This window comes from Notolabrus celidotus, chromosome 6, assembly GCF_009762535.1.
Source record: "Notolabrus celidotus isolate fNotCel1 chromosome 6, fNotCel1.pri, whole genome shotgun sequence".
Lineage (NCBI taxonomy): Eukaryota > Metazoa > Chordata > Actinopteri > Labriformes > Labridae > Notolabrus > Notolabrus celidotus.
The window spans coordinates 3,936,589-3,963,225 of NC_048277.1; the positions used below are offsets into that span (position 1 = coordinate 3,936,589).

The window sequence follows — 26,637 nt, forward strand, 5'->3', positions numbered from 1 at the left end:
GTCAGTGTGACATTGGTCAGACTCAGACAGGGTAAACAATGTTGCATGGACTGACAGTCGGCCGAGGACTGCTCTCTCATGGGCGCTGCTTTCTACAGTGTCGACACCTCGGATCGAACCCCGCAGCCAGGGTGAGCCTCTGTCTATATAAAGGTTCATTTAATAATGGTGTTTCTTTATTGACTCATAACCACAGGTTAGGTCAAAATGTGGCAGCATTACCTCCAGCTGAAGGTTTGTTCTACTTGTTTCTGTGCGCTACTGAATCTCAGGTAACGACATGGAGTCAACCAGAGTCCACAGTCTAACCCTGTTACAGTGCGTCAGTAATTACGCGCACATAGCATAGTGTAAAGAAGAGAACCAGTGTAAACATTATGTAGATGTTATTATGTGACTGTGTGTTTCACAGTCCGTGGGTAATACATGTTAGACATGAAGTGAGAGTTTTCCAGTGTCTCAGGTGCACGTCGTGGGTTTATTTTAGGTCCTCAGTCTGCAGATGTAAGAGTTTTGATTGATCAATATTAAAATAGTATTCGCCATTCTTTTCCACCAGGTGATTTACAGACATGCTTCACATAGAGCATTTAAGGTGAACAATGTAGTATGCATTGTATGCCAGAGTTTGATACCCTCGAGATGCATTTGTTAGAGATATTTCTTTCACATTCAGACTCTTAAAAACATTGAACCCTCTTTTCAATAATTCACATTGTGGTCATGTTTGGTTTATTCAACGTGGAAAATAATAGATTTGTATTGTATTAGTGAGGATGGAGTACGGATGGAAAAGGGATGTTGCATTGGCCGGGAATCGAACCCGGGCCTCCCGCGTGGCAGGCGAGAATTCTACCACTGAACCACCAATGCGAACGATGCCGATAAATGGTAGGGGTTGGGAAAATCGGGGTCGGGACCCCATGGTGGGTCGTGAGACACAAATTGGGGGTCGTGAGAAGAAAATCTCGGGACAGCGCCACTAAGTCGTAGTGATCGAAAGTATATTACATCCGTTGTGGTTTAGCACTACCATAGAGAATGAATGGGAAAGGGTTTAGGGCTGTTTAGCTAAACAGTTCTCCAGCGCGGGGAGGCAAGGGTTCGATTCCCAGCCAATGCAACATCCCCTTTCCCCTTATTACTCCCTACTACAAAATCTATTCATATCTTCTGAAAAGAGCCAAACAACACCCCCACAGTGTTATAAACTCATAATCATGTAATCAGGGTCATTTACAAATAGATCACAGCATGAAGTTTAATGTGTGACTACTGCAGTGACAAAAACATACAGTCTCTCACTTTGTTACATAATGAAGAGGCACCTTTCAAATCAGCCTCCTGGAGAGAGGATCACCTCAACTGGACTCTGTCTTTCATGAGGTCTGACTCTGAACATAATCTCAAGGAGACAGAAACTCTAACTTGGCAGAGCTTCAAAATATAACATCAGTGTAGGGTTCAATCAAAGTGTATAAAGTTATATTTCACCTTATCTTCCTGCTGTCTTGTGATGATGCATTCTTCCCTCCATGAGTGTGTGTGTGTGTGTGTGTGTGTGTGTGTGTGTGTGTGTGTGTGTGTGTGTGTGTGTGTGTGTGTGTGTGTGTATAGAGTGCTGCTCCAGACAGTGTGATTTCAGCATTCAGGTCTATATGTGGTGAGGAGTGCATCTCACTAAGTGAAGCTGTCAGGAATCAACACGGCAAGGATGAGTCCATACACAGGTCAGTTTCTTTAACCGTCACACAAACACATGTTACTGAAAGTGTGACCAAAACATCAGAGAGGGTTGTGAGTTCCCAGAAAAAAGAGTGTACTTGTACTTTAAAGATTCATAACTTTAGCTCTGTTCAGACCTCTATGGATAAAACCAGTGATAAATGCTGCTTTAAAGGCACAAGCATTGTTACAGGTGATTTGCACATACTCACATGATTTTCCATGATGGCTGCAGTAACAGTTACCTGAGCACGACTGATTCCAATGCAAATGAACACAACTGAAATTGAGATCAAGTGGGCAGAGACGGTAAAGGTGTGTCCTCACGAGTTTATTGAGTTGTGGGGACCAATAATTCTGTCCCTTTTGCATGATGCAGCTGCCACTGTATGTCTCTGTCAACAGAGACTCCAGACTGCAGTTGCTCTAATATACTGCACTGAAGCATGGAGATGGTATTAGGATGATATATATCCAGGGTGCGATTTGTGAAGAAAACAGAGGGGGTGATAACTCCCCAAAAAATTTCATGAATTCTGGTAAGCTTGCTAACAAAAGTAACGAATATTGCTTTTTCTGAAACAACCTCTCTCCAACACATTAAAATGTAGCCATTATGTATTTTAATTAGTTAATGTATTCACATAAGTAATCAGTTATCACAAAATTACAATAGATGTCAGAATATAAATTATATTCATATGATATTATTAATTTTATTAAATCTTAGAATAATGAACTTAAAGTATCTAACATTAATTATAACATTTAGAATTAAATTAACAACTTTAGAACAGACAACCCTAAACTATTCTAACAAGTGCCATGCCAGTGTAAGATGAGATTTCTCACTAAATAGTCCTTATTTCATTCTAATTGTATTTGTATCATTGAGTTCTTTAGTGAAGTTCAAAATACGTATATTTCATATATTGCACTGCCTCTTTAAGGTTGCTCAGGGTGACATGGTTTTGAGTTGAAGTAAAGGTGTCACATGAGTTCGATGTGCTGTTGTCCTACGTTGATGAAGGGTCATTAAAGGCATCACGACGCACAGCAGAAGTGGTCACGTGGTCTTTCTTCCCCACAGCCTTCCAGTGTGATTTAATTGAGTTTCTAGTTAATGCTGTTGAAGTTGAACAGTTCTGAAGAGATACTTAAACAAGTTACGGCGTTACACTCATTTTGTCATTCAACTTTTTCTCAGTTTTAGCCATCCTCCCGTTAATATAAGTTGGATCAATGCACGTTCCTCTCTCCATCGATCAGAGGCTCGACTCAACCTCCTACCACCAAGCTTTGGCAGTAGGGAGGAGGGCGGAGGCATAGGTGAATCCCTATAGGTCCCATAGGTTATGCCCCCTGAGATAAAAACTGTACAACCAGGGGGGGATGTAAAAATCAGAGAGGGGGGAACCCCCCCCCGGCAATTCGCACCCTGTATATATCTTTACTATAGACTCTATGAGAAATGTATCTGAAGCACTGTTTTGAAGCCGATCGTCGGCGGCACATGCTATATTGTAAATACTGACTCAACCTAATGTCTATCAAGCTAGTGTGAGGTAAAGAGGCGGGCCTCTAGGCTCTTTTCTAAAGCCTGATTTAAACTTCTGCGACGCCCCTACACAGCAGTGGTGGACGCGGACGTGAGCATTACATATTTGTGTGTCGATGTGTCCGTGTCGAGCAACAATACTCCGCTAAAACGTTTGAGGTCTCTCTGATAGTCCGGTCGCCTGCTTCTGGCCCCACTATGAACTCTGTTTACTTTTCCACAAAGATTCAGAGTGTGTTATGTTAATCTACAGCTGATACATGTTGCTGTTTATCATCCAGACATGATTACATGAAGAACAGAGAGGAGATGTTGGAGGAGGTGAAATACACGACTGATGTGCAGTTGATGTCCGGGATCCCGGAAGTGCTGTAAATGCGAGAAATATAATGCTGCCAAACTGACCAATCACAGGGCTTTCGGTCCGCGTCGATGCGATGCGTCGTTATATTTTGGAGGAGGGGGGTGTCTGCTTCGTGCGTAGGCCTCTGTGTAGGTACAGGAGCTACGCAGATCTACGGTGTAGGCTAAGCTGTCGATTTAACACAGAAGTATAAATCAGGCTTTACAGATACAGTGTTCCCGCCTGTCAATCAAGTCAGTCATGCCCTTATTTGGGCAAAACTTTTAAGTTTAATATCTTCAAAAATAACGAGGTATAAAAACATTCACCCTGTGCAGTGTGTGCTGATAGAGAAATGAGCTCTTCAGACCTGAATCCTTTTTTGAACCAGGCTGTAAACATGTTTATTTCTGCTGCAAAGATCGTCTTCATTGAATGGGTGTGTATGTGGTTTACAGTGTTTCTGCAGCCAGCCTCAAGTGAACTGCAGTTTATAACACTTCCACATGGGCTTCATATTTTAAGACCGGAGGTTGCCGCTTGATCGATACTTAACCAACCTATAAAAATATATAAAGTAAGTCCTGTTATTGAATTAAGTTGGATGCAAACACAAGAGAGTCCCCCTGTTATGTCAAAAGTTATGTGTTCATATTCCTGCAAGGAGATGAGAGTGTAGCCTAAGTGATGAAATCCCTCCTCTCTCTCTCTCTCTCTCTCTCTCTCTCTCTCTCTCTCTCTGTCTCTCTTTCATTTCTTTTTATCATTTCATACCACGACACTCCTGACATCAGCACCAGAGTACAGGAGATAATGTTTAGAAGCCATATAAACTCAGTGGAGAAAATGTGAGTGAGAGTGTTGCATTGCTGTGTTCCAGATGTCAGCCCCCAGATGTGGTGGTGTTTCCACGATGTGTGGAGGAGGTCAGCGCCTTGGCTAAGGTCTGCCACAACCACAACCTCCCCATCATTCCATTTGGCACTGGAACGGGCTTGGAAGGAGGGGTAGGAGCAGTGAAGGTACGGTGAGAGAGAGAGAGGAAGCTTGTGGGCATGTTTGTGTGAGGGGATCATGAGTCGGGCTAATTCTGCTTAATCAAACAAAATATAAACTTTGAACTCTGAATATTCATCCCAGCTGAAGCTTGTTTCAAGTTTAATGGAGAACTTGTCTACAAAGTGTTGTTTATTTCTTCACTCTGCAGTTGTAGAACAACATCATCAGCCTGGAACAATCTGCAGACTCATTTTAGATTGCAAAACATAGTGAGCCTGAATGTTTCTAAATCCAAGGTGACACCTCTCGAGTCCAGTCCCTGCTTTAGCTGATCTTTCTAATGTTGTTTTATTGATCTCAAAAGTAACAACCTGACATAGTAAAGTTTGAATAAACACACCTGGTAGATAGAGATCCAACATTCACTCTCTTCAGCTCTGTGTCTGTTCTCCACAGACTCCTCAGAGACAGATCTGCTCTTTAGCTGCTAAATGCTCCACTTTGTTCACCTGCTAGCTTCTAACTTTTTCCAAGCATGTCGTATAGAGCGGCCTATTAAAGTTTCTGACAGCTGCTGAGGCTGAAAAAGACACTCCAAGAGCTGAACGTAACAGTGAAGTCAGGAAATGGACCAAATAAAATCAGCAAAGCTAAAAGGAGCTGCAGGAGACACTTCTTAGGTTTCCACATCAGTCTATAGGTACCTTTGCTTCAAGGATCATCCCTACTGAGTCCACTTTAAAGTACACAGAAATGTAAAAGCATGAGACATGGACTACAGTATGCTTTAAAAAAATCATGAATGTACAGAAGACTCTTTTGTGTTGTATATATTGTAAGTCTTAGTATTTCTGTCTCACTCTGCTTCTCTCAGGGCGGCGTGTGCTTCAGTCTGAGAAACATGGACCAGGTTCTGGATCTCCACCAGGAAGACTTTGACGTGACGGTGGAGCCTGGTGTGACACGGAAAGCCTTGAATAGCTACCTGCGTGACACCGGCCTCTGGTTTCCTGTTGGTCAGTTTCATCTTCAACAACAGTTTGTCTAGATAACTTACACATGAGGTGAAGTTCAGTTCACTACAATGGAAATGTTGGATTTGAAAAGAGCTGCAAAGTGAATTCATGTTAGACCCCTGAAAGTACCAACATGGCACTCTGCACATTCATACTTTTGTTATCTGAGCAGTGCTAATTGTGGAAGCTGTTTTAGATTTAGTCTCAATCTTTTGTCATATTTGTGTCTTTGATTTTTGCCAAAACAATTTCTCTCTTCAAAATAATTCATGTAGTCGATCAGGTGTTGGTATCAGGGTTGTACCAAGAGTTAAAATCGTCAACATGTCACTCTTTTAAAGGTGACATATCATGCAAAATGGACTTTTTAATGGTTCTCTACCTGAAATATGTGTCCCTGGCATGTCTACAAACCCCCCGAGAACGAAAAAAATCCATTCTGCCCCTGTTTTGATTTCTCCACCTTTCTGTAAATGTGTGTGAAACGAGCCGTTTCAGTTTTCAGTGTTTTTCATACGTCACAACGACATCTGGTCTGTAACAGAGTCAGAGCTCGGAGCTTGTTCAGCCCATAGACTGTATAAAATACAACACAACCCCTCCTCTGTTTTTCATTACCTGCACACATGTGTGCTAACAAGGAGCTTAGGAGGGAGGCATGCTAGTTGTAGGCTGTCTTAATAAACACAAAGGTCGGTTTTACTCCCCACGTCTGCAGATTTGAAGATCTAGTGGATGATTTTTATTTATCATGGAGAAGTGCTAGCGCTAGTTAGCATAGCCACATAGCTACATGTTCGTAGCTGTGTACCAAGACACACATCTACATACTGACAAATAAAACAACAAGAAACACTAAATCTGTGACCAATGGTTCAGAAAGGTCCTGCTGCAGGCGCCTCTCCTTCAGGATCAGATTCTGGATCAGATTCAGAGGGTTGAAGTAACGCGGGTCTGTGAGCAGCCGTGTATATTCAGCCAACATGTAAACATTAGATCAACGTGCTGGACAACCGAGGGGATATCCACTTCCTGAGGGGGCGTGGTCAGAGAGAAAACAGAGTGTTCTGAACAGGGCTGAAGAAGAGGGTTTTTCAGGCATGCCAAAATCTGATTTCAAAGTGTTTTTTTGAGCATAAACTTTAAAGACATGTTTTGAGGACCTCTTAGACCAATATATATTGATGAAAAAGAGCGTGATATGTCACCTTTAAAACTTTTGTTTGTGCAATATCTTGAGTTAAATAATTTAGCCCGTCATGATTCAAATAAAAATGCCATGAACGCAAAACACAGGGCTGTACTGCACCTTTACGGCTGATATAGTAGTAACATTTCCTGGGTTCGGTCTTTGTCACTGATGTACACCAAGGGTTGAAATCCTCAATGAAGATGAGACAGATGCATGGAGGCGGGAGAGCTGGTTCACGCAGCACACCTGCTGCAGGTAGAGATCAAGCTAACACTGCTAACCCTAAAAAAAAGAATAACTCAGCCCGTCGCAGCAGAGCATCGCTTTTATTCTCAAAGATTAGAAGCACAGCGCTGGATTTAAAATGTACTTCGGTCCGTCACTAATGTTTTTCCTCTCATCTTGTCTGGTTAACAAAATCAAAACATACGTTTATCAGAGTTTTTATTATCAGTGATGCACTTTGGCTCATCAGTCTCATTTTCGTCATGAAAAAATGTGTCGTTGAACATCGTTATGATTTTTGTAAACAGAATTAACATCTGAGAAGATATTTCAGCTCTTCTGGATTCTTCTGTTCATTTGACTTTCCTCCCTCTAACTGCTCGTAGAGAGCCATGACACAAGGGTATGTCTTATAGATACTTTGACACTGATTACATCCTGCATCTGTTTGCATTACTCATGTTGAATTAAAGCTGGGGTTGGTAGTCTCGGAAAACTAGCATGAATTTGAAAGTAGCATTCCCTCAGGACTCCATCTAACCCCTCCCCTCCTCCCTCGGAGCTCCTTCAAACCCCCCCCTGCTCACATGCACAAGCACCGCTGACTTGCGACCATATGATCGTGATTCAAAACCGGTCCTCACCAAAACATTCTCAGAGTGAAAGTTAAAAACACAAACAAACATGGCTGCTGTTAGTACTCACAACTGTCATTCTAGCATTATCCAGTTGTACTGGTGACACGATATCAGGAGAAAAGTTATAACACATATATAATACTGTAACAGTTCTACTGTTTGTTAAACGTGTTCAGTGTAGATGTTCTTAATTCCTACAGTGTTGACGGTCAGTGAAGGCATCAGGAGAGGTGTAGAGTGTGCGAGTGGGAGAGAGGAGAGACAAGAGGAGAAGTTCTTCATTCATTCAAACATTGATTGTTGCTTTGTTGGTTGTTGTGATCAACAGAAACAGGAGACGGGCAGAACGGCAAGACGGGATTTGAATGGTTTAAAATTTTGGCACCCAAAAAAGGCTGATTGGTTGGTGTTTTCCCAGGTTTACTCCGGCTGTAGATAGCAGCTTTTTTTTCACTCTTTTTTAAGAACACATTATGTATTGATTGCCATCAGGACATAAAGATCATTTTAACCAGTATAACAAAAAGTGTATCTAAATCTGACTACCAACCCCAGCTTTAAGGGTCTATGTCAAGATTGTGTCATTTTATATATTCCATGAAAGTGTTGTTTTAAAGTTTCTGGACATACTGTATATGTAAAGCATACCTTTTGAATGACATGACTCAGTGAGCAGATGTAGGAGTCTGCATCAAGTCTCCCTTTCTGCCCTCTATACTGCAACACAAACCATGAGTTTTAAACATATAATATAATAATAATAATAATAATGAAGTTGATTTATAAAGCACTTGTCAAGTGCTGAGCATCATAGAAACGCAACATTAATGAACAAATGAGACATATTGAACTAGCAAGACTTACAGAATTTAAGAAGAACAACTTAAAGCAGCAGCAGAGTCAAAGAGAATGTACTAAAAACACAATTTTAAAAATATTAGCAGTTTACAAACATTCTTATTTCAGGTGCTCTAAAAAGGAGTAGAGTAGAGAGAAGTCATGATGTAGTCAGAATGAAGTGTTTTACATTAAACCATGACCATGGTGGATCAAGCTTTACCAGGTGTGGAAAAAATAAGTGTGGAATAGGTCACGGTCAAGCAGTGTGTAGAACAGACGACACAGGAGTGTGTCTGACAGGATTATTGTGGCTTCACATTAGGGATTTCAATTTTAAGTAATGTCCATGATCAATCTTTGGAAATGCTAACGTTCAATTATCAATGAATCATTTTTTTTTTAAATGTAGATGTTTTCCACATCAAAATCAATGACAAATGCGTTTTTTCCCCTAAATCAAATTTTCCTTTGCGGCACAGTTTATATAACTGACGGTCTTGAATAGCTACGGATCCTATTGAGGCGTACGTAAGTGAAGGCTCAGACTACAACATGTGGATTTACTGCAACAAGGGTACTGAACAGAAACAGATTTCAGACTCTCAGTGTCCAGTTTTCTGTCTACTCGTTCTTACTGAGAAAAATAAGCATGTGAACGTGGTCAGGTGTCAGTTGGGAGCACAACCAGGTCAGAATCAGTCCAGCGGCATTGAAAAAAAGCGCTCGTTGAGACCTGCTGCACAGCGTCTCTGAGCACAGCACCTTTAGCTGAAACATGCTTTAAACGTAAAACTTCCCTGATAGCTGAACGTAACATGAGACCACATGATGTTTGTTCCACATGATGGGAAATCAAAAACAAAAATGCAAGTTTGAGTAAGTTCTTAACAATCAATTCATCGATACTGGATTAATTGTTAACATCTCTAGTTCACATTGTTTTTTTTTAACATTTATTTTCTGACCACATTAAAAAACGATTGAGGAAACTGAACTGTGTCCTCTCAGATCCTGGGGCGGATGCGTCTCTGTGTGGCATGGCGGCCACCAGCGCCTCTGGTACCAACGCGGTGCGTTATGGAACGATGAGGGAGAACGTTTTGAACCTGGAGGTGGTCCTGGCTGATGGGACCGTCATACACACAGCGGGAAAGGGCAGACGTCCCAGGTACATGTTACCCATGAGCACACAGCATGATGTTTCTGTGCTTTGATGCCTTTCTTTACTCTCTTCATCAGGAAGACTTCAGCCGGATACAACCTGACTAACTTATTTGTGGGGTCAGAAGGCACGTTGGGGATCATCACCAAGACTACTTTACGCCTGTATGGCGTCCCAGAGGCGATGGTGTCGGCCGTCTGCTCGTTCCCCTCCGTCCAGGCTGCTGTGGACAGCACAGTGCAGATTCTACAGGCAGGAGTTCCCATCGCTCGTATTGGTGAGGAGACACCCTGAGAAACATGACTGTGCAGCTCCCATACTGCAGTTAGCTCATGTTTGGTTGTTGGCTGTTAGTTTCACTCCATTTATAACTGTTTATGACAAAGACCTTCCAGCAGCATGTCAACTTTAAATAAAACCAAAGTACAGCTCCAACAGAGACATGACAAAGAATCAGATAACACTGTGAGTATTAAAACTTGTTGAGAGTTGGCTTTCCGCCTCAGAGTCCCAAATTAAAAAAGAGATGGTGACAGGGTTTGTAGTTTGCAGATTCCTTTTCCATCCGCCGCCATGGTTCATGCTCAGGAACGTACGGCAGGGGACCTGGATGGAGGTCTGAGAGATCTGCAGGTGTGAGTTTAGCCCTGGTATAATGGCTGCAGACACACCTGACTGCAATAATCAATCAGGCAGAACACTTGGTTGCAGTGACAGCTTTGGCCTCCAGGGGGCGCCGTCCAGGCAGCATGGAGAGAATCAGTGGGTGTGTTAAATATCTAGCCCTGACAGAGAATCATTGAGAGCCCTGCTGCAAACTTTTTGAGTATGAGACATTTTGATCTGATTCTGGTACCAAATGAAGAAGGAAACATTCAACATTTAACGATATGTTAGAAGATACATTCTGAACTCTGGAGGTTGTGAATGGACAGCCAAGTATGAATCTGCAGAGTCTGTTATAAATTACATTCAGAGGGAGAGGATTTGGGCTGGGTGCAACCTGATTTACAATGTCAACATAGTCCATGATTGGGAAGTTGTTTTCTGACTTAGGAAACAATTTCTGGAACCATAAAGAGCACCAATGGAAAAGATCATTTCTCAACAATATGACTGATATGACATTTAGATGACAGTTCAGAGTCTAGCCAGTCCAAGGTATGAAGAGTCATATATGTTTGTATGTAGTAGATCAGTTGTATACTTAGTACCAATGAATCTATGATGATCCCCCCTCCCCCCTTTGTCTTCTTTTTTGGTCACATCTGGCTCTCCAGTCGGATGTCTGTTAGAATTAAATCTGACTGACACATTGTGTATTTTCAATACTTTTCGTCACATGCGCTAAAGAAAGATTGTTAAATTATGAGAAGTGATTTTATTGCCTCCTCATTAAGCAAATTTAAGATTGGCATGTTTTTTAAAATAAGGTGATGTGGTGAGATTATTCTTTGAAGCTGAAAACTCTCAGCTCAGCCATAAAGGGATGATGCAGTGTGATAAAAAAGCTCACTGTTGGATTTCATTGACCCATTTTGACTTTGTGTTAAAGGTGACATATCATACAAAATTGACTTTTTAATGGTTCTCTACCTGAAATATGTTTCCCTGGCATGTCTACAAACCCCCCGAGAATGAAAAAAATCCATTCTGCCCCTGTTCTGATTTCTACACCTTTCTGTAAATGTGTGTGAAACGAGCCGTTTCAGACTTCAGTGTTTTTGTTACGTAACAACAATATCCGGTCTGTCACGGAGTCAGAGCTCGGAGCTTGTTCAGCCCATAGACTGTATAAAATACAACTCAACCCCTCCTCTGTTTTTCATTACCTGCACAAATGTGTGGTAACAAGGAGCTTAGGAGGGAGGCATGCTAGTTGTAGGCTGTCTTAATAAACACAAAGGTCGGTTTTACTCCCCACGTCTGCAGATTTGAAGATCTAGTGGATGATTTTTATTTATCATGGATAAGTGCTAGCGCTAGTTAGCATAGCTACATAGCTACATGTCGTAGCTGTAGCTGTGTACCAAGACACACGTCAACATACTGACAAATAAAACAACAAGAAACACTAAATCTGTGACCAATCCTTCAGAAAAGGTCCCGCTGCCTTTCTGGCAGAGGTCGGTTTTACTCCCCACGTCTGCAGATTTGAAGATCTAGTGGATGATTTTTATTTATCATGGATAAGTGCTAGCGCTAGTTAGCATAGCCACATAGCTACATGTTCGTAGCTGTGTACCAAGACACACGTCGACATACTGATAAATAAAACAACAAGAAACACTAAATCTATGACCAATATATATTGATGAAAAAAGCGTGATATGTCACCTTTAAAACAAAGACACTGAGATGCTGCTCATCCTGCTGATTCAGAGTAGAGATGAGATATACAAACAGAACTTCAACCATAATTCTGACAAATGAAATCAAACTCTGAATCAGTGTTCAAGCTGAGAGTTGTAGACATCTCTTCAGATCATGTCTTTGATAGTCCACCTCTTTCCTCACAGTGTGTGGTCGACTGAAGAGGACATTAAATATGAACTAACTCTAAAAAGCTCAACACAACGCAAAACCAGGAAGAGATGACACTTCATTGATGTATCAGAGAAACTGGGCAGGAGGGTTGGAGGACTCAAGAATCAAAGAGTGAAGAATGTGACATCAAAGTAGCTTTGAAGAAAAGATCACTATAAATGATTGGTTGTTGGAGGATGTCTAATGTTCAAGCAGAAGGTGATCCATGAAGATGTAACACTCTGACGTTTGTTTTGTGTTTATATTTGTTCTCCAGAGTTTCTGGACGATCTGATGATTGAAGCGTGTAACAGGTTCAGCTCCCTGTCATACCCTGTGAGTCCCACTCTGTTCCTGGAGTTCCACGGCTCTGAGCAGAGCCTCAAGGAGCAGGTCCACACCACCGGTGAGTGAGTCCGCTAGATCTCCTAGTATCACTGAAAACAATCCATTTAGGAAAATGAGGTTACACAATTGAGTAGAATGTTTTTGATACTTTATTTAGATTTTTATTTTTTTATAACAACAGAGAAGTATTGCCAACAACTGGCCCTAAATAAGTGGTCGTGAATTTAAACAAAAATAAATAAATACATAATAATAATAACAATAATGATAATAATAATAATAATTATTGCATTCGAGAAGGAGAAGGAAAGCAATAAAACACAGATCAGTTGGGAAATGGGGACATTGGGCTTCATTCACTAATACATGCATAGGAATGTTCTTACTCTGCGCATAAAATAAGTGCTTACGCAAAATCACCATCGGATTCATGACACGTGCGTACCAGACAATTTTGTTCTCACCACCGTGCATATATTAGTGAAATAGAATCATTCTAATTTGACAGGCGTGTGCCGCAACCTGCAATCAGCATACTACCACGCCCCAATTCATCCATATAAGGACATCTGTTCGCTCCATCAAGAGGCTGAATTTCACCTCGACAGAGAGAGAGGTGATTGTTCCGGAGGTTGAGGCAAGAAATACAACACTTTTCAGAAGCGTGTCAGCAGGAGGAGTCACCATGAAAAAAAAGAAATGAAGCCTGTGTTTCTTACTGAGGCTGTTAATGCTGTGTCTCCTAGGTTCACACCGTGGCTCAGGTTAAGAAAAAAAGGTTTGATATTAAAGTGGACGCAAAAAAAAGACTAGCAGAACAGAAACGAAGGAAGGGAACTGGAGGAGGACAAGGACCACCTGATCTGACAGGAATCTGTTCCCGAAACGAGGGACAAAGTGATGATATTCAACCGTTGCCTAATGGTCATTCATTTCACTTAATGAACACAGCACGCCACAATTGAGTAACTTTCTACCAGCTGTGTCCAAACACATCCAACGAGCCTTCAGCAGCCCAAATGTGCGCTCCACTCCGGCACGCGTGTGGGCATGGATGTTGTTATAGCGCACCTCTTTGGGGGGAGGGGGGTTCGGGACTCGCAAATGGAGTCATAAGCCAGGCAATATCTCACTTATAAACAACAACATTTTAGCATAAACAAGATAGAGACTTAAGCTAAATATAACATAAAATATGCTCACCAACTAGTCATCCGTTTCTTAGAGCAGGGGTTCCCAAAGTGGGGGTCAGGACCCCATGGGGGGTTGCGAGAAACAAATGGGGGGTCGTGAGATGTCTTCCAGAATGTTTATTTTTAAAGTTGTCTAAAATAGTACATTTCACCCATTATAATAAAAAATATATTTTTCTTTAACTGAAAGTATTTTAAATATGTCATGCATTTAGTTCAAAGAGTATGTGTTTACATTCTCTGACAAAGTTGGTCATCATCATTTGTACGCATGGTCTGAGGAAGTTCTACATTTGTTCGTAGTGTAAGAACAAATTCAAGTAAGAATTTATTGATGAATCCCAGATTTGTGCTTCAAACATGCGTACACACAGTTTAAGCACGTATTTGTGTGTACGCACTGTTAGTGAATGAGGCCCATTGACATTTACATTAAAGGACAGGTCTAATTAAATGAATAACGAATTTGATAAGTAATAATAACAACAATCAGTGTATATGATAGTGTCATTAAAATGTTCCAGAAGTCACCAAATTTGGGCTTTTATGGCCAAATGTTTTCCTAGCAGGAGGGTGGATCTAAGCCCCAGTCCCCTTGCTGGCCACTGTTTCCCCTGACTGACTCCTCCGTATGTTCGTGGACTGAACTGTTACTAACAAACACAAACAGTGTTGATAGAAGACACGGTGAATATTCCCAATGCTTCAGATCAACAAGCAAGAAGGATAGACATTGTGTGTATTCATCCAAATACAATATAACACTGTCCCTCACTCTGTCTCTTGTCAGTGTTCCCCTGGGAAACACCAAAGGTAGGCAGGATTTATAAACAGCCTGAATTGATAATTAGCCTCAAAGCTCAGCCTGTGACCTCAGCAGCCTTTGTCCTCAAGAACACAAAAGATATGTTCTGAGACCCTTTGTCATATCAGGCTGATTTGTAGTTACTAACTAGCTTGTTATCTAGCTTAAATGTGAAGAATCATTGTAAGACAACATTGCACACAGGTCCTTCAAAGTAGTGCAAAGGTCATTTTCTCCAACTGCTGCGTGATAGGTAATACAACATATACTGTATTTTTATCAGAGGCCCCGGCACCTGAAGACACGTTGACTCAAAAGAGTTTAGTGGTGTGTGAATGTGTGTGAACCATAGACTGTAAAAAATATGGACGTAGGATCCGTGACGTCACCCATCTGTTTCTGAAGAGCTTTTTTGAGACCAATCGGCAGCGGCAGCCATATTGCTTCTGTCGAGCCAGTGTGACGTAAAGAGGCGGGCTTTGAGCCTCCTAGCCAACAGCTGCAGTGTTCCCACAGGCAGCTGTGCCTCTCATTGGAAGACTAATAATCTCAATATCTTCGAAATTCCCGAATTAGAAAAAAATTCACCCCCCTCACAGTGAGAGGACATCGAGAAATTAGCTATTCAGACTACACTCGTCTTTTGTACCAGGCTGTAAACATGTTTATTAATGCTGCAAAGATCGTCTTTTCCCCATTCATGTGTATGTGACTTCCGGTACTTCTGGAGCCAGCCTCAAGCGGATCCTCGATGAACTGCAGCTTTTAACACTTCCGCATTGACTCATATTTTTAGACCGGAGGTTGCCGCTTGGTGTGAACTAGAGTTGCCAACCGTCCCGTTTTTCCCAGAATTGTTCTCTTTTTTTTCCCCAGCTGTCCCGGGTAAATAAAAATCTCTCCCGGGACACAATTTGTCAGTTTTTTGGGGAAAATGAAAAACCTAATTCGATTTCTTTCGTTCTGTAGTCGAGAAAGGTCCCTCGTGCTTCTGCGGCTTTTTTAAGTTGTCTCTGTTTTCTTCCTGTCTATGCATATGTCACACACGCGCTGCCCTAGCACTCAAAGCGGCTCAAGCAAGGAGGGAAACTTGACCAAAGACAGACAGCAAGCTGAATTGACCGACGTACTCCGCACTGAGGTCTTCTTTTCACCAACTTTTGGTGTCTCAATATGAAATGGGAGGAGAGACAACTGATGAGGAAGGAGATGGAGCAAATACATGCAAGCCACCAGCACGAAAAAATCCATATACTAGTTACAATCCTGACTGGGCAACACTGTCAGAGTGTGAATGGGTACGGCCAACCTCCGTAAAATATAAAGAGAAAAACACATCGGAAATCCACGCAAAAACAAAAAAGCATCAAGCTGTGGAATCAAACAAACAAAAACAGGCAGCCATTGCAACTTTTAGGACCAAAAAAGGTTCACCAGAAGAAGACAAGATTTCAGCGGCAGAGCTTCAGAGTCCTTTGTCTGAATTTAATGTTCATTTGGTCAGTCTGAACTGTTAATAGTGGCCGAGCCCTCCGCCCCAAACAATTGGTTGAGTGTGCCTTTTTTTTCACAAATCCAACCCTAGTGTGAATGTACAAAGTTATTACTGATGGATACTTTGCATAGCAGCCTGTGTCATCACTTTGTTAAAGGGGACATATCACGCTTTTTTCATCAATATATATTGGTCTAAGAGGTCCCCAAAACATGTCTTTAAAGTTTATGCTCAAAAAAACACTTTGAAATCAGATTTTGGTCTGCCTGAAAAGTCCTCTTCTTCATTCCTCATCAGAACACTCTGTTTTCCCTCTGACCACGCCCCCTCAGGAAGTGGATGTGCCTCGGCTCTCCAGCACGTTGATCTAATGTTTACATGTTGGCTGAATATACACGGCTGCTCAGAGATCGCGTTACTTCAACCCTCTGAATCTGATCCAGAATCTGATCCTGACGGAGAGGCGCCTGTAGCAGGACCTTTCTGAAGGATTGGTCACAGATTTAGTGTTTCTTGTTGTTTTATTTATCAGTATGTAGACGTGTGTCTTGGTACACAGCTACGAACATGTAGCTATGTGGCTATGCTAACTAGCGCTAGCACTTATCCATGATAAATAAAAATCATCCACTAGATCTTCAAATCTGCAGACGTGGGGAGTAAAACCGACCTCTGCCAGAAAGGCAGCAGGACCTTTTCTGAAGGATTGGTCACAGATTTAGTGTTTCTTGTTGTTTTATTTGTCAGTATGTCGACGTGTGTCTTGGTACACAGCTACAGCTACAGCTATGAACATGTAGCTATGTGGCTATGCCAATTAGCGCTAGCACTTATCCATGATAAATAAAAATCATCCACTAGATCTTCAAATCTGCAGACGTGGGGAGTAAAACCGACCTTTGTGTTTATTAAGACAGCCTACAACTAGCATGCCTCCCTCCTAAGCTCCTTGTTAGCACACATTTGTGCAGGTAATGAAAAACGGAGGAGGGATTCAGTATTATTTTATACAGTCTATGGGCTGAACAAGCTCCGAGCTCTGACTCCGTGACAGACCGGATATTGTTGTTGCGTAATAAAAACACGGAAGTCTGAAACGGCTCGTTTCACACACATTTACAGAAAGGTGGAGAAATCAAAACAGGGGCAGAATGGATTTTTTTCATTCTCAGGGGGTTTGTAGACATGCCAGGGACACACGAATCAGGTAAAGAACCATTAAAAAGTCAATTTTGCATGATATGTCACCTTTAATGAGAGTGTGAATGGATGTTTATGTTTATGTTTATTTATTTGCACAGTTAAAAAAATACACACAAAAAAGAACAAAGATAAACAGTATGCAGAGCAGGAAGAGGCAGAAAACTCAGAGAGCTTATTTGAAGCCTCCACACAAATAATGTTCTAATATAAAAAAATGTTTTTAAAAAAATTAAGACAATAGTTGATACTAAAAATAAAAAAACACAAAAATATACAAAATTAACAATTAATATAAATACAGCTATTACATCAACATAATTCAAAAGTACAAAATATGAATATGATGTGTATGGATACCTGTCTATGAGTATGTGGTAAAGCATAATGAGTATAATTAAATAACAGTGGTTAAAAGTTTTTTCAAACATCTTTTATAACATTTTAAAGACAAACAGTTTTTCGCCACATTGGAATAAGTATTTCAGAATTTGCCGCCCCTGAAACGTATTGAGAATTGACTTCTACAAGTAAAAAATTTAGGAGGATGAAGAAATAAAGTTTGACGAGTTGAGTAAGAGTGGACCTGTGAATTTAATTTGAAGTAAGACTTGAAGTGATCAGAGATATTCTCTTCATGTTGTATTTTATACCAAAAAAACACATGTTTGAGAGATATTGATGTTATAGATATTAAGAAGCTGGAGTTTCTGAAACAAAGGAGCAGATGAGACGTGTGGCTTCGATTGACTTCATAACAAAACGTTTCTGAAGGAGCAACATTTTAAGGAGAGTAGTAGCCCAGACTATATTTCAGTATGAAAGATATGAATAAATTAGGCTGTAATAAAGAGTAAGAAGACAGTTTGTGGTAACGAGATGACTAATCCCTTTTATAATACCAAGAGATGTATTAGTTGTTCTGCTAACCAAATCGATTTGTTCTCCAAAAACTCCAAAAAATACCTGAGGCATCTCAACAGAGTCAATATGAATTTTGGACAAATCCTGAGAGTTTGTTTTTTTTACCACTAAAAATGATACAATTAGACTTTTTAATATTCAAAGATATTTATTTAACCTGAACCAGATTACATAGGCAGATAACCCAATATTAGCATCCCTCATCAACACATTAAAATGTGTGTGGGAAAGAACTAGAGTTGTGTCATCTGCAAACATTATTGGTGAAAGAACATTTGAGGCATTGAACAAATCATTTATATAGATTAGAAATAACAAAGGTCCCAAAATGGACCCTTGTGGGACCCCACATGGTAGTCTGGCTTTGTCAGAGAAGGAACCCTCAACACAAACAAACTGGCTGTGACAGTTAGAGTAAAAATCCTTTGCATACTGGCGGAGTAGGGAAAGTAAAGTCTGTTTACCTTTGTCACTTTTAGCCATGCTAGCTGTGTAGCTTCATGTGTTGCAGTGCTGGTCAGGTTAAACGAATGCTCAGTGATTTTTTTAACTTGTCTTTATACTTTGGATAGTGAAAAAAACCTGCATGTGTGACCCGTACATCCAGATACAAGTGCTGCACATGCTACTGTAAGAGGTAGAATGTCATGCTTATGAAAACCCAACATGTATGATGACACATAACACCACGCAGTGTTAACAATATCATGACAGAAACATTCTCATGTGTGTGATTCTACAGAGGACATCACTCAGAGTAATGGTGGTGCAGATTTTCAATGGGCTACAGACACCGAAGATCGGAACCGGTTGTGGAAAGCTCGTCATGACGCCTGGTATGCTGCCCTGGCTCTCAGACCTGGCTGCAAGGTGAAGACAGTCACTGACACTTAACCTGTGGTTAAAAGAACACATAACATCAGAGTACCTGATTAATCTTAGACCCAAACTATGTATTCCCAAGGGTCAAGAGTCAGGATGTTAGTTGTCTCTCTGTTTATACAAGTACAGTCGTGTCTAAATCTTGTGATTGGGGCTCCAGTTTAAAGGGGGAACATCAAACATAAAGATATGTAAGGTATAATTATTTAGAAGCAGTTTAAAACATAACACTAAGTATAAGGATGAGAAAATATGTATATGATTTAGAAATATGCACTCACAGCATTAATCTACACAGTGCCCACCCTCCCTATTTGCAGAACACACTTCCATATCATCATGACTGGAGGGGGAGCTGCTACTTATTAGGCTGGTGTCTGCAATATTACTAAGATAAAAACATTTGGCACACATAGACTACCTGGGCGTCACATTAGATAGTTGAAGTTGCCTGAGGACGTTAGGAAAGAAAAAGCAATGAATATATTTCTATAGTTTCAGAGATGATGTTGGACACGATCTGGGATCATCTAATCAGCCTGCTCCTCCTGCTCTTTAACAGACACGCTCACTGTGACAGACACACTGAGTTTCTTTCTACTTCCTGTTTATTGTCAACGTATGTCATTGTTAATTTAGTCCACCTGTCTGTACCTGATGTCCACAGTAACATTACATTTGATGCATCATGTATTTAACATCAACTCCCTCCTCACAGGCCTCAGCTGGTGTAAGCCATCACTGATGTAAACAAATTAAAATCGGATTTGTGTTGTTCAGTGATTTAACGGTAAATACAGCTGATGGAGAAAGTCAACAGGAACTCTTGAAAGGAACACTTGCATATAGAAAGAAACCCTGCTTGGACAAAATGTATTTGACTTGTATTTTAAATGTATAGTTTATCCCATGTTCCATCTGTTAACATGAAGGATGCAGGGTTCATTAGCTATACTAGAGTCGGTCACCAGGGGGAGCTCTAACTTCCACCAGATCCATGTCTGATCTGTCTTCGATCCATCATTTCTATTCTAGTCAATGTGTTAACTTCCACTGGATCCGCTCCGTTGCGTTCTGGCTGCGTCTCTGATCCAGCAGGTCGGAGCCCTCCAGATCAGATACACAAGACTTCTATTTTAGCCGGATCCCGGAGCACGACGCATCAATCTCAACAGAGCAGATGGAGCAAGACAGGAAGTCAGGCACCAAAGCAAAATGAAAACATCCGGTTAATTTTCAGAATAAAACACTCTGTGTTATCACCAGATCTTATTTCACTTAACTACAACAACAAACTGTCATGATGAGCAGAGCCAGGCCTGGAGTCAACAGGTCAGAGGTTTTCAGAGGACCAGAAAGACAACATGGATGAGGTCCAAGGAAGGACCAAGAAACAGGCAGTTTACATCATCACTGTGTCACATTTAAGGTTGATCTCTGCACTATGTCTACACCAAATATAAACTTAAATTGATATAAGGTGGAGTTCAGAGAGTTCAGTTTGTTCATCTGAACATCCCTTTGTTCTTCAAACTCTCCTCTTTGACTGCTGTGGAAAGCTCAATACACTGAAGGTCAAAGTTCACTGGATGCTGCTGTTTATCTACAAACAACGGGATAGTTTAAACTCCTCTGGCTTTGCTTTAAGTCTCACTTTATTAACATTTCAAATCTTAACCATGTTGCAAGACAAACACTTGAAAATCGTCCAATACTGTGACCTAATCTTACCCTCCGGTGTTTGTGTGTGTGTGTGTGTGTGTGTGTGTGTGTGTGTGTGTGTGTGTGTTTGTGTGTGTGTGTGTGTGTTTGTGTTTGTGTGTGCGTGTGCGTGTGTGTTCATCCCACAGGCCTATGCTACAGATGTGTGTGTCCCTCTTTCTCGATTGCCTCAAATCATCGTGGAGACAAAGGAGGACCTGATCCAGAACAGAATCACAGGTGGGATTATGTTTATGATCTTTGCAGTGCAGTTTTGCAGATCTTGAGAAATAAAGGGAAAGTCTGCGTTTGAAGGGTAATGCAAAAATGAAAATCTCAAATAAAACTCTGAAAGCAAAGAAAACTGAATCTCTGATCACAAAAGCAATTATTGTACAATAGTAGACATCTGATCTTTTATTTTCCTAAATGTGGTTCAACATTTTCCAAAAAGTTCCAAAGTTGTGAAGACTTTTACTTATTGGTTTCATTACTTCGCTCAGTTCTAATAGTATGAACAGTACAGTTATAAGCACACTTTGTAAAAAAAAATGCAGCTCAGATTGCTTTTCTTTTTTTTTTTTTTAAACTTTGTTTATTGATTTTCACATAGAAAAAGAGCCACATCCAAAATCAGAGGTTGGTACATTTTCTTTTTTTTTGGAACAAAGAAACACACAGATAACATATGAAATACAAAACAACAAATAACCCCCCACCCGACACATACTCCCTCCAGATTAACTAGATAGAATTCCAAAAATGGAAAACATAAGACAAAAAGCAAGTATAATAAAGATAAACAGATGAAAGCGATAATCAGTCTAAAGACACACAGCAAGCTGAGCTCTCAACATGAGATAAGAAAGGGTCCCAGATTTTTTTTTAAAGATGTGAGCCCTGCCACTCAGGGTCAGCCTAATCTTTTCAAGTTTAAGAAAATAAAGCACACTCTTAATCCAGCTCGAATGGGTAGGTGGGGCAGAGGACTTCCAATTCAACAATATCAGCCTTCTAGCCAGCAAAGTCGTAAAGGCTAACATGTCCTTCTTGGCTGGAGAAAGAACAGACAGAGGAGGAGACACACCAAACAAAACAGTACAAGCATTAGGGACAAGTCTTACCCCAGTTACAATAGTCAACGTTCCAAATACCTCAGACCAGAACGCATTCAGAGAGGGACAGCTCCAGAACATGTGGGTGTAATGTGCTGATGTATGTTGACATCGATCACACAAAGAAGAAACGTTTCCTAATATCTTTGCCAGACAAGCTTTAGTGTAGTGAGCTCGGTGGAAATCCTACATTGAGTAAAACTGTGTTTGACACAAATAGATGATCCATGAACCCTCCGCAGCGCCTCCCCCCCAAACTTCATCAGAGACCATCTCTCCCAATTCTGATTCCCAGGTAGCTTTAAGGGTACCCTGAGAGCCTTAACTAAGGCTGTAAATATTTGAAGAAATAGAAGAGATCGCCCCCTTCAGTGATGGGAGGGGTTCAAAGAAGACATCCAGAGATGAATCATTAGGGAGAGTAGGAAAGTTTGGAAATGTATTACGGACAAAGCTGCAGGCCTGAAGGTACCTGAAGAAATGCCCTCTAGGAAGTGGGAATTTGTCCACTAATTGCTGGAAGGATGCGAAAGCAGAATCTATGTATAGGTCCTTCAAAGCTTTGATACCCAAACCAGCCCAGATAGAAAAGGCGCCATCCAATAAAGATGGAGGAAAAGCAGGATTTGAGGCTAGTGGAGCTCTAACAGAAAGTACCTGCAGTCCAAGATTGCTTTTCAATACATCAACTTAATGCAAAGTGTGAGTCACATTAAGACTGAGTGAATACAAATCAAACAGGGACAGGCAGCAACAAAGATTTGTAAAATTTTAAATCCTGACAGTATAAATGAAGGTGCAAATAAAGAAATGGAGTGCAGAACATAAAGAAACTAGGCCCACTGAAGATGGTTATAAAGTTATGAATGAGAATATGTTAAAAGTCTATTCTTTGATTTGACATGCATAAAATATGTGGAGCAGTGGCCAGTTCTAAAAAATGTTGATGGTTTTGTTGCAAAAGGCCTAAACAAAGAGATATGCTCATTTTTATTCACTGTTTACAAAGTGTCACAGGCTGATCTCCTGATATCTAGTTATCTTCTCCACATCTTGAGTTTTTATTGAAAAAAGGCAGCAGTCGAGAAGTGTTTTTGAAAGCATATATTGTCATGAAGGGAACAACTGGAAAGAAGGAGGACCCAAGTGCAGATTTAAAAAATAAAAGGTTTTAATAATAAAAGAACAAAAAGGTAAAAACAAGACTTACTGAAATATCTAAGACACTAATTTCACAAGGAAACACACGGATAAAAGAAACAAACGGAGAACTCAAGGAAGACCGACAGTGATCCAACACCAGTAATCAACACAGGTGTGAACACAGGACACAGGTGAAACTCATCAGGTTCATCAAAAGGAGGGAAACACACAAGGACAGGAAGTAAAACTAAACTGGAAACACAGGGATCAAGAACTACAAAATAAAACAGGAAACAAAGATGGATAAAACACAGAAAATCCAAACCCAAACAAGATCAACTCATTACAAAGTTTACAAGAGAGCTCTGTTTGTTACTGGGACTGTGGATTTTATCAACAAGTGTTCAAATCAGGACTCTGTTGGCCTAGCTGTTTAGAGTGCGCCCCATGTACGGAGGCTATAGCCCTCGATGCAGCAGTCACCGATTCGACTCCCGGCCTCGACCATCTGCTGCATGTCTTCCCCTGCTCTCCCCACAGATCCTGTCTCTCCTCAGCTGTCCTATCAATAAAGGAGAAAATGAAGAAATCTTAAAAATGCTTTATAATAATAACCAAATGTTACAGAGGCGTGGCAGAGCAGGTAACCTCTGACGTTCCTCGTCCTCTTGTTGAACAGCTCAGCTGCAGAGTTTGAATTGTCTGGAGTTTGTCAGTGGTTTTAAACGTCAGGTATGATTTGAAGATGTTATTGTAAAGTTTCTGAAGAACTGAGTGTCACTTTCCTCACTGTGTTTTCAGGTCCTATAGCAGGCCATGTGGGTGATGGTAACTTCCACTGTCTGATAGTGGTGGACCCCAGTGACCAGGAAGAGCAGCACAGGGTGCACCTGTTCACCGAGAGACTTGCCAGGTACTACACCACTCCTCTCTTTTCCTCTGACACTGTCTCACTGATCTTCTCTTCAGTTTGATCTCATGAAGTAATGCTTGATTTACTTGGTCAAACTCAGACAGAATCAGAATCAGAATCAGAATCAGAATCAGCTTTATTCGCCAAGTATGCTTGAACACACAAGGAATTTGACTTTAGGGTGACTTTATTTTAGTTAAAGAATCATTCTGTCCTCATAGAAGCTTTTAAAAGCCTGTAAATACAAATGTCAGTACCAGGATCAGACACAGATCCCAACGTTTCATCATAGCCAAGGAAGAAAGGTTAAAGGTTACTGCTCAGCTCCAATTGCAAAGATGAAATGTTCAAACCAAGCCAGAAACCTTGGTGTAGTCTTAGACTCAGACCTTAATTTCAGCAGCCACATTAAGACAATTACAAAGTCAGCCTACTATCACTTTAAGAATATATCAAGGATTAAAGGACTTATGTCTCAGCAGGATGCAGAAAAACTCCTCCATGCATTTATCTTTAGCAGACTAGACTACTGTAACGGGGTCTTTACAGGACTCCCTAAAAAGTCCATCAGACGACTGCAGCTCATACAGAATGCTGCTGCTCGAGTCCTAACAAGGACCAAAAAAGTAGATCCCATAACTCCAGTTCTTAGATCCCTACACTGGCTTCCTGTCTGTCAGAGAATAGACTTTAAAATCCTGCTGATGGTTTATAAAGCACTGAATGGTTGAAACACAAAGTGCTGTACAAAAAAAATAAAAACAGAATGATTAAAAATACAAAATAAACATGAAGTATTATCCCATCCCCAGCCCTGACCCTGAACCCGAACCCACCCACTGTCCAAAATGATAATAATAATGAAAATAATAATACTAAAGACAATAAAAAATAAATAAGTAATTAAAAATAAAAAGAAGTTGCTGATGGAAGTGAGAAAACGCTGTCATTATATCTTAATGAGGAAAATAAGATGTTAAAACTCAACACAGGAAATTAAACTCACCAAAATAAAATAAATTACTTAGATAATAAAACATTAAAATATTAAACTAGTAAAAGGAACCAAGGTGCTACAATAAAAGTAAATACAGAAAATATATTTTATATTAATGATATAATAATATAATATATAAAATATTAAACTGTGAGAGGAAATCTGTAAAAATCGTAGGATGATAAGATTTAATTAATAACTAAATACAAAATGATACAGTCCATAATAAATTGAAAATTTAAACTTTAAAAAGTGACTAAATTTGAACTTGATAATAAATAAATAACGTAAGACGGAATACGACTATAACTTTTATTGCTTTTAAAAATGTTGAACATGTGCTAATCTATGATGATGATGGTGTGTGTGTGTGTGTGTGTGTGTGTGTGTGTGTGTGTGTGTGTGTGTGTGTGTAAGGGTTGATGTGACATATACAATAAGAATGCTTTGAGTTGTTGAAAGGCTAGAACAGTAAAATGTAGTCTGTCTAGCTACCATCATTGACCTGTAGATGTGATCTCATGGTTTCAGTTTGATGTGACTTTGTTCTCTGCAGGAGAGCTCTGGCCATGGATGGAACATGCACAGGGGAGCACGGTGTGGGCCTCGGGAAGAGAACCCTGCTCTGTGAGGAGATGGGCCCTATGGCTATCCAGGTCATGCAAGGACTCAAGGATACCCTCGACCCAAAAAACCTGATGAATCCTGGGAAAATTCTGCTGCCTATCGAGCTATGAGCACTGCTCATGTCTAAGAGGAAAGCCACTGAACATGAAGCTCCTCATCATGACCTGCTCACTCTTCATCACTTGATCAAAGGTTGGTGTCAGAGGGAAACCTCCTCTGAATAGTGTTCAGTGTTTCCTTTCAAACAGGCCTTCTGGTTCTGATATAACCGACAGGGATCACTCCAGTATTCAAAACACAAACCAGAATGTTTAATGTAGACTCCATTGTGGCAAAAAATCATTGCTGTCTCGTTTCAGTGCTGGCTATTTATTGTTAAACACTCTCCAACCTGTTTTAATTGTGTGACCTGCTTACAGAAGTCTAAACCTGTTCTTTAAAAAACAAAATAAAACACCCAGAGCAACATGTTTGCACTTCTGCACTCTTTCATAGAACATGTTGTAAAAATTGGACATTGTGTTGACTGTGAATCATGCTTTTCTCTGAAGATCGTTGATTATTTCTTTAACTTTTAAAATGAAGAATTAAAAACACTTATCTCATAAAGCTTCTTTTCTCATGTGTCCTGATTGTAAATGTGATATCTTGTGATATTAACCTGCAAAACAAGCTCATTGGTCTTCTTGTTGTATTTAGCAAAGAAAGAGTTGCTTGCCCAGCCAGTGTTTGTTGCTAGTTGCAAGTTTTCAGACCCCTCTAGCAACTCTTTTTCTAAAAAGTGACTAGCAACGAATGAAAAAAGCGACTTTTTCTGGTGTTTAAGCGAGACTTTTGGAGACTGATGTGAAAGCATGAATCATTCCTACTCTACTCAACGAGTGAGTGAGTCTCTCATAGCTGCATTCAGAGCAGGAGACCCCTCCGCATCAGGACTGCAAATGTATCACGCACAAGAGGCAACCTCCGGTCTTACAATATGAGTCCAATGTGGAAGTTCTAAAAACTGCAGTTCATCGAGGATCTGCTTGAGGCTGGCTCCGGAAGTACCGGAAACCACATACACAACC

At 40.5% G+C, this 26,637-nt stretch overlaps 1 protein-coding gene and 1 non-coding gene across 2 annotated transcripts; one reads left to right on the plus strand and one right to left on the minus strand.

Annotated features, from left to right (window-relative positions):
- Positions 1–26,033, plus strand: ldhd (lactate dehydrogenase D). Its single transcript, XM_034684814.1, has 11 exons — positions 1–131; positions 1,618–1,730; positions 4,507–4,648; positions 5,500–5,641; positions 9,545–9,704; positions 9,776–9,975; positions 12,502–12,630; positions 18,932–19,059; positions 20,922–21,012; positions 23,832–23,943; positions 25,497–26,033. Exons 1-11 carry the CDS (start codon positions 39–41, stop codon positions 25,675–25,677), a joined length of 1,491 nt encoding a protein of 496 aa, XP_034540705.1. The 5' UTR covers positions 1–38; the 3' UTR covers positions 25,678–26,033.
- Positions 803–873, minus strand: trnag-gcc. The gene has a single exon. It is a non-coding gene; the product is annotated as a tRNA-Gly (tRNA).
- Positions 26,034–26,637: the final 604 nt, after the last annotated feature.